General features: G+C 37.5%; 1 protein-coding gene across 1 annotated transcript in view; it reads left to right on the top strand.

Annotated features, from left to right (window-relative positions):
* The window catches only part of LOC124594633 (mucin-17-like), an 89,371-nt gene that overhangs the window by 18,477 nt on the left and 55,325 nt on the right, over positions 1–15,569 (top strand). The window contains exons 4-10 of the mRNA XM_047133002.1: positions 3,411–3,566; positions 7,032–7,153; positions 7,345–7,536; positions 8,661–8,773; positions 8,866–8,942; positions 9,029–9,204; positions 11,061–11,201. Coding sequence (XP_046988958.1) covers positions 3,411–3,566; positions 7,032–7,153; positions 7,345–7,536; positions 8,661–8,773; positions 8,866–8,942; positions 9,029–9,204; positions 11,061–11,201 — 977 coding nt within the window. The remainder of the gene's footprint in view (positions 1–3,410; positions 3,567–7,031; positions 7,154–7,344; positions 7,537–8,660; positions 8,774–8,865; positions 8,943–9,028; positions 9,205–11,060; positions 11,202–15,569) is intronic.

Here is a 15,569-nt window from a genome sequence, read left to right as displayed (position 1 = left end):
ACTACTGTGGTAGGCGTGGGCTTCGTGTCTATCCCTATAGTATTATGTGGTTGAATCAAACAATGGAAAATCCAAGATAAGGGTAGTTGCTAGTCATCATATAGCAGAGATGATGAGTCACAGATAGGTACAACAAAAAGATGTTTGGAAGTGAGCTTTCAGCCAAACTAGGCCTACAACAGCAATAGACAAAACACACACACACACACACACACACATGTAGACACAAATTACACACACACACACACACACACAACCATGGTCTCTGACTGCTGAGGCCAGACTGCGAGCAGCACTGCATGATGGGAGAGGCAACCGGATGGTGGAGTAAGGAGGAGGCTGGGGTGGGGAGGGAGAAGGATAGCAGAGTAGGGATGGGGTATGATAAAGTGTTGCTTGTGGAAGCATACAGGGAAGAAGTGGAGAAAGGATAGGGCAGCTAGGTGCAGTCTGGAGGTTAAACAGAGAATGGGGGTGGGGGCAGGATAGTAGCAGAAAAGGAGAGAAGTGAAAAGAATGTGGGTGCATTGGTGGAATGAGGGCTCTTTAATGCTGGAATGGGAACAGGGAAAGGGCTAGATGGGTAAGGGCAGTGACTAATGAAGGTTGAGGCCAGGAGTGTTACGGAAACATAGGATATATTGCAGCGTGATTTCCTGCGCATTTCAGAAAAGCTGGTGTTGCTGGGAAGGATCCAGATGGCACAGGCTGTGAAGCAGTCATTGAAATGAAGAATGTCATGTTGGGTAATGTGCTCAGCAACAGAGTGGTCCAGCCATTTCTTGGTCACAGTTTGTCTATGGCCATTCATGTGGACAGACAGCTTGTTGTTTGTCAGGCCACATAGAATGCAGCACAGTGGTTCAGCTTACTTGTAGATCACATGACTGGTTTCTTAGGTAGCCCTGCCTTTGATGGGAGAGGTTATGCTTGTGACTGGACTGGAGTAGATGGTGATGGGTTGATGTATGAGACAGGTCTTTCATCTAGGTCTATTACAAGGATATGAGCCATGAGGCAAGGGATTGGGAACAGAGGCTGTGTAGGAATGGACAAGGATATTGTGTAGGTTCGTTGGGTGGCAGAATACCACAGTGGGAGGAGTGGGAAGGGAAGTAGGTAGGACATTCCTTATTTCAGGGCACAATGAGACATAGTCAAAACCCTGGGAGAGAATGTGATTCAGTTGCTCCAGTCCTGGGTGGTACTGAGTCACTAGGGGAATGCTCCTGTGTGGCTGAATGGTGGGACTGTGGGAGGTGGTGGGCGACCTGAGAGTTGGCCATGAGAGATCTGTTTTTGTGCAAAGTTGGGAGGGTAATTATGGTCTGTGAAGGCCTCCATGAGACCCTCAGTATACTTCAAGGGACGATTCATCACTGGAGATGCGATGGCCACGGGTGGCTGGGCTTTATGGAAGGGACTTCTTGGTGGGGAATAGGTGGCAGCTGTCGAAGTGGAGGTATTGCTGGTGGTTGGTAGGTTTGATACAGATGGAGGTACTGATGTATGCACCTTTGAGGTGGATATCAACATTGAGGAAAGTGGTTTGTTGCATTTAGTAGCACAAGGTGAACGGAGTGGGGGAGAAGGTGTTGATGTGTGTGTCCTCACCCTCAATTCAGATTACAAAGATGGCATCAGTGAACCTGAACCAGGTGAGGGTTTTGGGATTCTGGGGATTTATGAAAGCTTCCTCTAGATGGCCCATGAATAGGTTGGCATAGGATGGTGCCATTCACGTGTTCATAGCTGTACCTTGGATTGGTTTGTAGGTAATGTGGGACAGGGATGCAGGGAGTGGTAGGAATGAGGAGAGAGATGGACTCTGGGGAGAGGTTGTGGGATGGGCCGAAGGATTTGCACAGAGACTGTAGATCCTACTGGATTTCTGGAATGGGGTCAATGTGGCAGGGTTTGTAGGTAGATGAATTTGACAGCTAGCGTATTACTTGCGGTTCAAAACAATAGTGGTGGAGCCTTTGTCAGCAGGTAGGATTATAAGGTCAGAAGCAGTTTCTAGATAGTGGATTGTGGTTCTTTCTGTGGAGGTAAGGTTAGTTTGCATGTTGAAGGAGAGTTCAGTATTGATCTTAGGTTGAGTCTGATTGGTAAGATTGGTGGCGAAAAGTGTTTCCACTGTATGGTCTGCAGGAAGGTTGTTTATTTGCTGTCATTGTGGTAGCAACTCAAAAATGAATTCTTATGTACACTGTCATTATTCAGTAGCTTACATTTGCTAGATGGAAAGGAAATCCATATTGTCTGCTGTGTGTGTGTGTGTGTATATGTGTGTGTGTGTGTGTGTGTGTGTGTGTGTGTGTAGAGTCAGCTCTTGCAGTATCGCTATTGCACTATAGCCAACCTAACTTAACATAACATGAACTGTCAAGTGCAATATTTCACTGACATAGATATAATAGGTTTCTATATCTGTACCTAACACAGCTGATGTCGAGACACTCTCAGACAGTGTATTTATTTTGAATTCGTTTTGGATAGCTATCAGTCATCATTAATGTCTGTTAAATGTGACAATCAAGTAAACATTTTACTATTTGACTACTTTTGAGTTCAAAATCGTTCCAATTTACCAGTGGTTTTTCATCTCAGTTCATCTGGTAAACAATGCTTCTGTTTTTAACCAGACTACTGGACAGAAGTGACAAGTGAATTGCAGGGCAACTAGTTAGTGTATGGTGGTGTTCACCTGTATTATTGCTGTTTTTAAGAGTTTTCAATTGTTTGTAGAAATAGGTTTTTGTTAAAAATAAGGAAAGTGCCAATAATAACAGTGATGCCAGAATCTTTTCACCACCTTCATGTACTGAAATCTAGAATGCTATTCTAATTTTATAATGGGACTTGCATGAATTGAAACACTTATACATGCATCATTTTTGCTATGAAAGTTGTAATCTTAAAACTGTTAACATGTACATATTAAGCACAGTTAACTGTAGACATTTTGGAAAGAAGGAGTAAAAAGAAATGGTGTATTAATGTAATGAGTGTGTATCACTTCACTCATACTGATTTCTGCTGAATACTTTAACTGCATGTAATAGACTTTATTTGTATAGCTTTTCTCTGACGATACACAGTTTTGCACTTCATCAAATTATATCGTCAATAATTTGAAAAAATGTAATTTTTGAATGGTTCTAGTACACTGTGTTCTGTAATCAATGTAAGTACTATACTTTATTCTTCTAGTTTCCTGTAACTCTAATACTGTCATAGCAAATCTTGATTGCAGAGTAATAAAAGTGATTTTATAAAAAAAAGGTCTGTAAATACATGCTAAATGTAGAAGGCACTTAACACATGCATGGTACATCTGGAAACCCTTTACCTTTCCTGCACTGTCTGTTGTGTTTAGTCAGTTGCACGCAATACTTTCTTCACAGTGCAAGGACTCCCGAAGACCCACCTCGGTCGCGAATTACCTTCCTGCTCCCCAAGCCGGAGGTGCCCGGTTCCGGGGTGGATCGATCGGGCCTGTCTGTTAGCCCGCCTGTGGAAGGGGTCATCAACTATCGTGAATGGATGCAAATGTCTGAGAGGTCAGAGATTCTGACAGAGTGGATAAGCAAAGAGTCTCTGCTTTTAATTTAAATTTCTGGGTAGAGGGAATAAACTGCTGAGTGCACGCTGCCTGTATATGGTTGGGTGCAGTTTGGTTGACCTCTTTCACTTATTATCCTTTCCCTAGTCCTTGCAGTGTCCTCAGACTGACCATTAATGTTGTGCTTCATGTGTTAATGCTTGTGTATTGCTGTCAGCTGTGTAAAATATTTTGCTTTCACTTATAAGTAGAGTGCATAATGAACTAAAAAAAACAAAATAGTTTACATTTTTATTTAACTGGAAACATAGGAAACATAAACAAATACAGACTGCATAGACTCTGTTGTAGTACAACAACATGTATTTTATTGAACAGAATCACAAAGTAATTAAACTGCTGTGTATCGTTCCCAGCAAAGATAACTGTTTACATTTATAACTTGCTTTCAATGTCATCTGAAAAACATTGTGTGTGCAAATCTACTCAATTATTATTTTGTACATTTCTTACATAAAACACTTTACTGCATTATGAATAACAGTACAATATCTGGATACCTGTGCTATTTATTAACTGCATGGGAATAATCAAGAAATTTCCACTATTAGTAGTACTGTACTTCCTGAAGAATGCACACTCTTATCCTCAAAACTTGTAAAATATACTGAATATTGTCACTCCAAGAGTTTTTTTAAATATGTTCTCATTGTCCTTGCAGTCTAAAATGAGATGAGGCACGGGCATATTTTCATTCTCAAGCATAATCATTAGGGATGCATTTGTAGTAAATGCTTTGTATTTCAAATGTAAGTAATATAGTCTAATTCACAGACACAGACAATTAATGGATGAATGCATGTTGCAAAGTTCAATGTTTGAAGGTTCTTTTTTATTTTATTTCTTTTTTATGGCACCTTCATTGTGTATACTTTATTTTCTTGTCTCAACTACCATTCAGAAATAATATTTTCTTCATGGTTTTCACATTTTGTGTGTGCATGTCTCTTCATTCATGATCCAGAATTCATTTTCGTGTTCTTTTACATCTTTTCCTGTATTGTTTTGACTTGAAGAATGTATAAGGGGCAGTCAGATGAGACCAAGACACATGGGAAAAAAGTAAGTAAACTGTTTATTATTTCAAAAGTGATTGTCATAACTGTTCATACACTTATTCCATTGTGAGACAAGATGGTCAATGCCATTATGGAAAAATGTTTGCGATTGCCAACAGAACTGTGATTGTATCCATGTGTGAACCTTTTCATCCAAAGCAAATCAACGGCCACAATTTCTTTCTTGAGGGCTCCAGAAATAAGGAAATTGCATGGGGCAAGACAGGGTCTGTATGGAGAATGTATAAGGTCACTGCAGCAAAATTTCTGCAGTGTACTCAAAGCAGTGCCATTCTGTTGCAGGATAATGCTCACAAACATGTTGCCAAGATTATTTCAAATACACTGTAGAAGTTTCACTGGGAAGCCCTTACACATCCTCCATACAGTCCCAATATCTCCCCAAGTGAGATCCATTTTTTTGAAGCCCTGAAGAAAGACATTCATGACCTTCAATTTGCTTTGGATGAAGAAGTGCATACCTGGGTTCCATAGGCAGCTGCAAACATTCTTCCATGAAGGCTTTGACCATATTTTCTCACAGTGGGATAGCTGTATTAACATCTATGGCAATTAATTTCAAAATACTAAACAATTTACTCGCTTTTTTCACAAGTCATGCTTTCATTTGGCTGCCCTGTAAACCTTTTCTTCCAGAAAGTAAAGAATAATTTTGATTTGTTGTTTATTGTTATTAGTCAAAATACAGTGTGTATTTAGTAAGTACAGTCTTTATTCCCTATCTGTCCAGCAATTTTAATTTTTGATTGTCTTTTTCTAGTTTAACTTTTAATAAAATCTTCTGTTACACTGATCCTCACTAACATGTTTTTCTTCTATTTCTCTCTTCTTACTGGAGATGCTTTCATTTGTGGTTGTGCTACTTTACACTTTATTCTTCATGTGGCGGTGAAAGAAAGTTATCTTATTTTTTGTTGATCAGCTATATAAGCTATTGGTTCTGTAGATGGTTACTGTATTGTCTTCATCTTCAATTCTTAAACAATGCATACTATCATTTTAACATTATTTTACAAGTGAACACTAGTAAAAGTATAGGAGACAAGGAAGATAACAATACCTGGTCTTCAGAATTCTTGCATTATATGAGCGACAGAATTCTTGCATTATATGAGCGAGGCTTTTTTGAATCCAATTTAAAAAAGTAAAGACTATTATTTGTCGTGTAGGAGTACATTATGTAAAAATTTTGTGACTTGTACTCATGCAAAAATTTAGAGTTATTGGGCACTTTGTAAAAATGTGGGAGAGGGGGCGGGGGGGGGGGGGGGGGGGGGGGAGGGCAGAAGTATTGTATATGATGTACATCCACAGCAAGTCAGTAGGCATTAATATTCTCAAAGAACACTTGTTGTTTTATAAATATTATTAAAGTAACTGTCACGACTGTGAAGGTTTCTTTTAACAAAAGATATAAGGGCACTATTTACACAAAACAGAATAAAAGTGAGAGTACCAAGATTTTTTTCATAGGAGAGGCATCATTATTTCCAGTGGTTATTGCCATTGTAGGATGCTGTAGCAGTTTGAACTAAAAGAATTGTTAATATAAGACTAATTAATATGATGGGAATTGCTGCTTACATGAAAAGAGAAGTCAGCCACAATGAAAATAATACATAATAATGAAGTGTATGAGGATAGACTCTGTATCTTCACTATCTGTACCAAATTGTGCTATTACCAGTGTAAAAAAGACCTGAAAAATAAAATTTCCAGTTAGGAAAAGAATGACTGGGACCACAACAGAATGTGACTTAACAATATATGGCCACCAGCACTGAAGAAACAAATGCCAATAACACATAAACACAGTAAAATTTGAAGTATCAAATAACCAACACAAATGTCATCAATTATTGAGAAAGAAGCCTCTCGAATGTATGAATCCGTTATGAAATTACTGCATACAGAAACTGATGGGGTGAAAACCCATTGTCTTCTAGACTCATCCCAAAACAAAAGAGAAGCCCTTACCAAATGTAATGTAGAAGATAACTAAGGAAAACAAAAAATCAACTTTTGTGATCTACATTTATTTGAAATTGTAGAAATGGTTCAGAATTTTGGTCTATATTTATATGAACTGCTAAACACACTTAACAATTGCTACCTTTGACTGATCTATGATCAGTTACTTTTTAGGCTTTATATATCAATGTGTCTTTTAAAATATGAAATCAGTTTTATCAAAATCTACCTAGTCCAAATTTTACTATTAGTGTAAACAGTAAAATAGTTAAAATTGGACTCATTTTTGTGTTAGCAGTCACAGTAAAGAAACTATTGGATCACAGGATACTAAAAAGCCTATTCAATTTCAGAGGTGAGAAGCTCTATGTCACAAAAGACAAAAGGAGATCTCAGTCATGGAAACGTTGCATCTGTTGGGGAATTGCCTTTATTTTATTGGCCGTTGCAATATTAATTGCTGTTTTAGCAGGCAGTAAGTATTTAAACTTTTACTTCCTTACTTTATGCATATGATGACTTTTCAGCTATGTAATATTACACAAGAGGACTTGTTTTGAGTTGCTGAAAATACTGTAGCAGCATGTTTAAACTACAATCTATACTGTTGCATTTAGAATGAAGTAGGTCTGCTATTTTTAAAAGATTTCATGCCTTAAATTTCAGCTGGAGTTATTCTTGCACAAGAAGAGCCCATTATTGGTGATACAAGTGTAAGCAGTAGGCAGTTAGGTGCAACAGGGAGTAAAACATTAGAAACAACAACTGAAGGGCAAATATCATCATCATACACACCACCACCACTGTTCCCAAGTATACCTGATAAATTGCCAACTACTGACATGAGTGGTCTCTATGGTAAGTTTATTTTCAAGTAACTTTAGTATATGCTTTGCATCACAAAACTGTCAAAATGTAATCAGTTTTATTTATTGTAATGATTTACTTTCTGTGACTTTCAAACTTCATCAGTTTCCCTCAAGAAATACAACTCATTTGTTACATAGCTATTGGATTCGCCTTGTTTATTTACAGTTATTCAATACTACAATCATTAGTCTTTCGTATGGGTGAGCTGACAGCTACTGTGGCTTTCTTGAGGGAAATCATTTTCCTGTGCAGATTGTTTTATTTTTGAAGTAACCAATTTATTTCATGAGTTAGACTTTAGCTAAGTTTGCCCTGCCCCCTCCATGGACATTATCAAGCTGCCTCTTTTTCGTACTTCACTATAAAATATTGTAAGCATATAGCATAATATATTCCTCACATCTGTGTGGAGATAGCAATATGTGGTAGAGTCCTTCATGAGAGTTTCGCACAACAATGGTAGATTTGGGCACAACTATGTCATGCATGCAACTCATGCACGCAACTCATAAGTAAAAGGGGAAATATGTGCAATAATTGCAAAAAGATGAGTCCAACAGTGAAGTATTGAAAACATTCATAAATGTTACTCAAATAACAAGTCTACTCCATTTGCCAGAATAACATTCATAATACTTACTTTAAAGCTATATTACTCTTGTCATGGAAAAAAAGAAGAAGATGAAAAATGTTGTTGGATCTTCATTGTAGTATTTCGCCATACTTCATGGGATGATGTAAATTTTTAGTCCCTCAGCATGTCCTCTGAGAACAGCTTACATGGGTATAACATGGGCTTGTGAATGGAAACTGTTCCTCAGTAATATAGTCATCAGTTATCATATCAAAATCCAAATTTCCAAAGACCATTACCTTTTGAACTATCAGGAACCTAATTGTTGAAATGCTGTGGTGTAGTCTCAAGTATTGTACCAATCAACATTTTTCTAACCAGTAGATTTCAGTACATATGTTTGGTGGATCATTTATTGTCAGAGAAGAGTTGTTGAGAAGAGAAAGCAAGAACAGTCAAGAATCTCAACACTGCCTAATCTTTCGGTGTCAAGAAAAATCCTAGGAGAGACTTATTCCAGTAATTATCTTTTTTATAGTTCCAAGAACTCTGGATGGGGAGCTAAAAATAGATGACATGGACTTCAAACAAGAATATAGTGATAAAAATTCAGATGAATATAATAATCTGGCAAATCAACTTGAGGAAAAAGTGAGTACATTTTCAGTTTGTCCAAGTAGTTTTTGTAATGTAAATCATTATTGTAATTATGACCATAAGCTGATGATTTTCATTTCTTTCAGCTGTTGCATGCTCTGTTTACTCTTCAAGAACGTGAATATGGAGCTGCAGAGCTTTTAGTGAAGGTCCTCAGCTTCTCGTAAGTAAAAAAGCAATTTTATAAAACAATACTAAATTGAAGGTAAGATTATCACAGATAATTCCAAAATGCTTATAATTTTTCAGTCCAGGTAGTATTGTTGTCAAGTTCCGAATAGGATGGCAGTTTAAGGATGGAATAAAAGCATCTCGCCCACCACTTAAATTGACTGAAGTCCGAGAAAGACTGGAAAAACATTTGGCCACCAATGGAGGAACATTAGATCAGTTTCACATCCCTATGGGCTCTATTCGAGCTAATTGTAAGTATACATATGGATATCTGTTGACAGTGCTCGTGAACACTCTGTAAGTTATTTGAAGATCCAGCATTATTTACTGTGTAAATATGAGATAACGAGGAAGGTTTTGATGCTAAACAGGGAGAAAATTGTGTCTCATTGGTGATGGACTACTCATAAGTAATTGTTAAGATTGAGCTTCTAGAATCAAAGGTTGTGTTATTGAAAACTAAATGACAAGCAGTATAAAAACAGCAATAATTGTAGGAGTGGAAGGAAGGAACCAGTAAAACAAATAGCCGAGTTCAAAAATTGTGGGGTAATTATAATTTGTGTGTATGAACCAAGAGAGGGACCAGGACAGGTCAGATCTTAAGTTGCTAAACAACATTTTTGTATTCTATTCTCATCCAATGTTTTTTCTTTATTTCTTGATACACTGCTCTGACTGTATTGCTGTTTCATATTGTATCTTGGCTTTTTCAATGTGATTCTATGGTCTGAGTTAGTTGGTTCATTCAGCATGGCATAGACCAGCTGTGTGGCTGTATTGAAGAGTTTTTAGCAAACAGAACACAGCATGTTGTTCTCAATGGAGAGACATCTACAGACGCAACCTCTGGCATGCCTCAGGGGAGTGTTATGGGACCATTGCTTTTCACAATATATATAAATGACCTAGTAGATAGTGTCATAAGTTCCATGCGGCTTTTCGCGGATGATGCTGTAGCATACAGAGAAGTTGCAGCATTAGAAAATTGCAGCGAAATGCAGGAAGATCTGCAGTGGATAGGCACTTGGTACAGGGAGTGGCAACTGACCCTTAACATAGACAAATGTAATGTATTGCGAATACATAGAAAGAAGGATCCTTTATTGTATGATTATATGATAGCGGAACGAACACTGGTAGCAGTGACTTCTGTAAAATATCTGGGAGTATGCGTACGGAATGATCTGAAGTGGAATGATCATATAAAATTAATTGTTGGTAAGGCGGGTGCCAGGTTGAGATTCATTGGGAGAGTCTGTAGAAAATGTAGTCCATCAACAAAGGAGGTGGCTTACAAAAAACTTGTTCAACCTATACTTGAGTATTGCTCATCGGTGTGGATCCGTACCAGCTCGGGTTGACAGAGGAGATAGAGAGGATCCAAAGAAGAGAGGCATGTTTTGTCACAGGGTTATTTGGTAAGCGTGATAGTGTTACGGAGATGTTTAGCAAACTCAAGTGGCAGACTCTGCAAGAGAGCCGCTCTGCATCGCGGTGTAGCTTGCTGTCCAGGTTTCGAGAGGGTGCATTTCTGGATGAGGTATTGAATATATATTGCTTCCCCCTACTTATACCTCCTGAGGAGATAACGAATGTAAAATTAGAGAGATTCGAGTGCGCACGGAGGCTTTCCAGCAGTCGTTCTTCCTGTGAACCATATGCGACTGGAACAGGAAAGGGAGGTAATGACAGTGGCATGTAAAGTGCCCTCTGCCACACACTGTTGGGTGGCTTGTGGAGTATAAATGTAGATTTAGATGTAGATCATTTCCACAATCTGTATAAAAAATTTATTTATAGTGACAATTACGGGATGCATATTGCAAGATTTGTTTGTATCTTTGGCCACATTCTGGCCGTTTTCAGACTACTAAATACCAATATGGCTGAACTTTTGTAATAAAATGAACATATTAGTCTTTTATTCTAGTTATAATGTTAGTGAAACATATTTATCTTTGAACAGCAGAGCTAAACTTGTTTTTGTTTTGTACTACACAAGCTGTTAGACTGTAATTGAATTACCATAATTTATACTCTGTGGCTTTTGCTTCGTTTTCAACAATTCCATACAGTCATTAATCTGGCTCTCTTTCCTTTGTAGATGTTCTGGATTCTTGCCAACTTAATAATGCTGGCTGCTCACACAGTTGTGTTTTTGACTACAAAAAGAAGTTGGATTTTGAGTGTGTGTGCCCAGACACATTAATTTTGGATGCTTCTGGCAAAAATTGTGTTAATGAAGGTAAGAGATACTTCCTCTGCACATTTTCAAGCGTAATATGGAGAAATAATCAAGGGCTGCAAAATTACTTCACTTCTTACCCCCCATTCCTCCTTTTTCTTACCTCCATTCCTCATAATGTTTTATATATAATTTTCTGTATTGCCAATCTGGCAAGCACCAGAAATCTCATATTTGTCAGGAATGGTATTGAGATCTTTGAAAACAATACTGTAGCATCTTTACACACATAAAAAAGTGCTACTGGAATTAAATATCTTTCTAACTGGGGTCATTTACATGTCCAGTGTGATGATACCTAACTTGGAGGTAATTAGTTTGAAGATTGGTAGTAACTGAAATTTTCCATCATCAGCATTTGCCCAACAAGGGGAAGAGTAGTGATAGCACAACATTCCTGGTTACTGGATGGAATTAGATTCCAAACATTATTGTAGTGTCTCATGGAGAGAAGACACGTAACACTGTTGACCATAATATGTCCATTGGATTGAGCTCAGCAGAGAGTGAAAGGAAAGTGAGAAGGGGTGGGGTTTAATTATGTGTGGCAGCAGAAAGGTTGTTAACAAACCCTTTCCTTATTGCCAAGCATTACAAAATGTTGTTGAAAACAACACTGCATAAAATTGTATTGCCACTATGGCCATGTCTGTAGAAGATCAGTTATCACTGTCCAGCATTAGTCAAGACAAGGCATTCAGAAAGAGACTGAATTCAGTTATTGGCAGTTGTTATTGAGTGACATACTATGAGAAATGGGCTGGTTTCACAGCATATTAAGCATAAAATCTAGTCTGAATTCAATCTGAGAGCTAGTCCCCTGTTTTCTTTGAGTAATTCATTCACTGGCTTTGTTATGATCAGAATTCACAAAAAAAAAAAAAAATTCTGAGGGAATCTAGTACCCTATACACCAACTTTGCCAGCTGGAACAACTACAGAAACAAAAAAGTAATGATGAAAAATGTCTAGCTCAGTAGTTTGTTCCTTAAAACCAGAATGCAGGAGAAGGAAAACTGTTGATTCAGCTAATATTAGTAAAAGAAATGAGTGCATTGAGAGCTCTGCATGAGACAGTTAAAGTGCACAATATGACTTTTCTGGAAATGGTTCTTCAGATTCCTTTTATATATGTTTCTGAACTCTGCTTTGCCCAGTACTATTTGACATCTCTTTTTTTAGCTTTTTGACTCTGTTTTGCATTGTGTTTCTCAAAGTAAAACAGTTCAAAGTCAGAAATTAAGTATTCTTTTCTTTCTTTTGTGTTGGTCTTTTTCTAAGTATCCAAGAAGACCACAGGAATAAATGTCTAATCAACACCATGAACATTATGGACAGAGGACTAGATTAGCTAGATAAGAATGGGGAGGAAATATGCAGGTGCTTACTTGTAAGGGTTATGAAAACAAAGGAAAATATGAATCTGTGACTTCATGAATTTAACAAATTTCTGATTGGAAGTTTTCTTTCCATACAATATTCATAATTTTTCCATCATGTATGAGAGTTTATTATTCAGATACCCATATATAAATGGAAGACACTGCTTTATGATCATGAAAATTAGGTGAAATGTTCAAAATACACACAGTTAGTAACTACTCTGCTGCACCTTTGGTATTAAGAGATTTTCTCCCTATTTCCCAGTGTAGCCCCCTAAGTAGTCCTTAACATGGATAAGTCTCATTCAAATAAAATCTTTTGTCTTGTTCTGCACTTTGTTTGTTTTGGTTTGACAGAAGAAGAAGAAAATAATTGATACGTTGTTGAGATCTTGATCTGGAGAATATCACTAATGTGAAAAGATTTGCTATCTAGAAGAATAATATAGCCACAGTGGTTTCACCGAACATATGCATGGAACTATTGTTGAGAGAGAACAAAACACCCCATATGAACTTTTCATACTGTTCAGATTTAACAGACATCTAGCACATAGACATATATAGTTTGCAAATAAGGCTGACCACATTGAGATCTTACAGCCTTATTCCAGAAAATTTATCAGTGAGATACAATAGCCATACTTACTACCTGCAAAACTTCTTTTTTCTCAGTTATGCAGTATTACCTACAACTTATTGAGTTAAATGTTCTGTGAAGGTTACTGTTTGACATTACAAACAAATAGCTTAGCTTTGAACATTGTGTCAATGTTGACTAGTTATTATTGATTGATCTAACATGGGCAATCCAGGATGAAATTTAACATATAATGAAAAGTGTAGGTGCTACTCACCATACAGCGGAGATTCTGAGCTGCAGAAAGGCACAACAAAAATACTGTCACACAATTGGCTTCCAGCCAACAAGGCCTTTGTCAAAATTAGACAGCGAGCGCACACACACACACACACACACACACACACACACACGCACACACATATGCAAATGCAACTCACACACACAACCACAATCTCTGGCAGCTGTATTACTGATTAACATTTTACATGGCTAATTCTTGAAAATGAATTCCTTATAATAGCTCACTTCTATGAAAGATAATGCAGCATCACCTTTTGCTATGACATTTTGTGTAGGAGACTGAATTAGACAGTTCTTCAAGCTCCTAAGGAAATTATATGTGAGCAAGAGGCTACAATTGGTTGCAGAATAGAACAATAACAGAAGTAATTCATATCTATTTTGTAATTCTTTTATTTAAAATCATATGTGGTTTATATTTCAGATTACATCGCTGCAGTGAAAGGGAGTTGTAATGCCCTATCCTGACAATGTTAAATTTAGTGACTTGGCTTCCCTGTATTTCAGGAACCACTGTAGCCATTGACATAAAACTTTTACAGGACATTAAGCCGTATGTTCTGAGTCTATTGAACTACAATAAAGCATTTCAGCCAGTGCTTTTGGAAGTACAATTTTTTAATTACGTGGTTAAAATTTTGTGTACCTTTTTTGTATGTTATCCTAAATAATTTTAATTATACATAACATTATGTTCTTTTTTTAGTTCAGTAGACTCAGGATATGTATGTTATTACTCTCTGAAAATTTGAATACTCTACTCGAAGTGGTTTCTGAGGTTTAGAGAAAAATGCAATAGAAAATGTAAATTTTCAGGAACAGCTTCTAAAGTTTCAGAAGACTCTAACTCGCATAATATATGCTTATTTTTTTATTTTTAGTCACTCAGAAGCATCCTGCACCATACCATATATCATCCTCTTGTTCTTTTTACAAGTTTTTTTTTCTTTTTTCTTTTTTCTGGACTCCTTAGTGGCCAACTGTGCTGCATACTCTGCTTTATCAATGCGAACCTTGTCCATCCATTCAAGTTCTCTGATGCAATTTGCTCCAGGATTAATTCCCATATGCTGTAGCACTTTTACGCTACCAATGTTGCCATCATTAAAATCAATAACAGCATCACTGACCCCCCATTTTAGTATCTTCATTCCAACAAAAACATTTTTTGTTAAGCAAGTCCATATAAGATTATTGAATGACTCATTGAGATTTTGAGTCTGACCATGCAGACACTTCTTCAGTAATTCAGGATTTGCCAGGTCTCTGTAAATAGATTTTATGATATCCATGAATGTTGCTGGGATGGAATGTTTATGGCTGTATGAACTGTTTGAGTACAGGGCATTTCAGTAATTGCGCCATGAATCAGGTCCAGAAGGGCAAAGGTGGTGTACTGGGCTTTCATCAGTTGACAGTCTGTGGAAGAAGGTAGCCCATACTGCCTGCTTCACTTTCAACAAATCTTCAGTATTATTTCTAATGGCCATCCCATAATACTGCTGTAGCTTATCAATCATTTTGTCTGTCCACCTGCCTCTTATGGTTTTACCATCAGAAAGTTTCTTGTCTTTTAAACTTTGTCTCAACTTCCTCAACCTGGTGCCCATCCTCTTCTGGACGTGACCAACACATTCCATCTTCTCACCATGTGGCTGAGCAGCTACTACACTGTTATATGCTTTTGAGTCTCCATAACCTAAGAACCCCCTTTTGTTCACAGATCGACTAAAAATTTCAGTTGCTGCAGAGAGGCCTTGTTCCTTCGAAATTTCTGTCACAGATATGCTCTTCTTCATTCCCTGATTTTCACATTTAACAATGTTCAGTTAAATCTGGAGATCTATTACATTTCCAGTATCCACACTGATCACCGTAGCAACAGAATTCTTAGAACTGTATCTGCGCTTCTGCCAAGTGCCATCAAAAGCTACTGGTATGTCAGTCATACCATCATTTATTCAGCAGCTTTGTTTACAGCACCATTCATTGACTCACATGCAACAGATTCCACAGCAGCTCCAATTGTCCCGCATACTTGTCAATTTTACAAGGTGGGCATGGCAAATTCATCACGGCACACGTTGTTTCTTCTGCAGTGTG

The sequence above is a fragment of the Schistocerca americana genome, chromosome 2 (genome assembly GCF_021461395.2).
Source record: "Schistocerca americana isolate TAMUIC-IGC-003095 chromosome 2, iqSchAmer2.1, whole genome shotgun sequence".
Lineage (NCBI taxonomy): Eukaryota > Metazoa > Arthropoda > Insecta > Orthoptera > Acrididae > Schistocerca > Schistocerca americana.
This window is presented reverse-complemented; position numbering and strand designations above follow the sequence as displayed.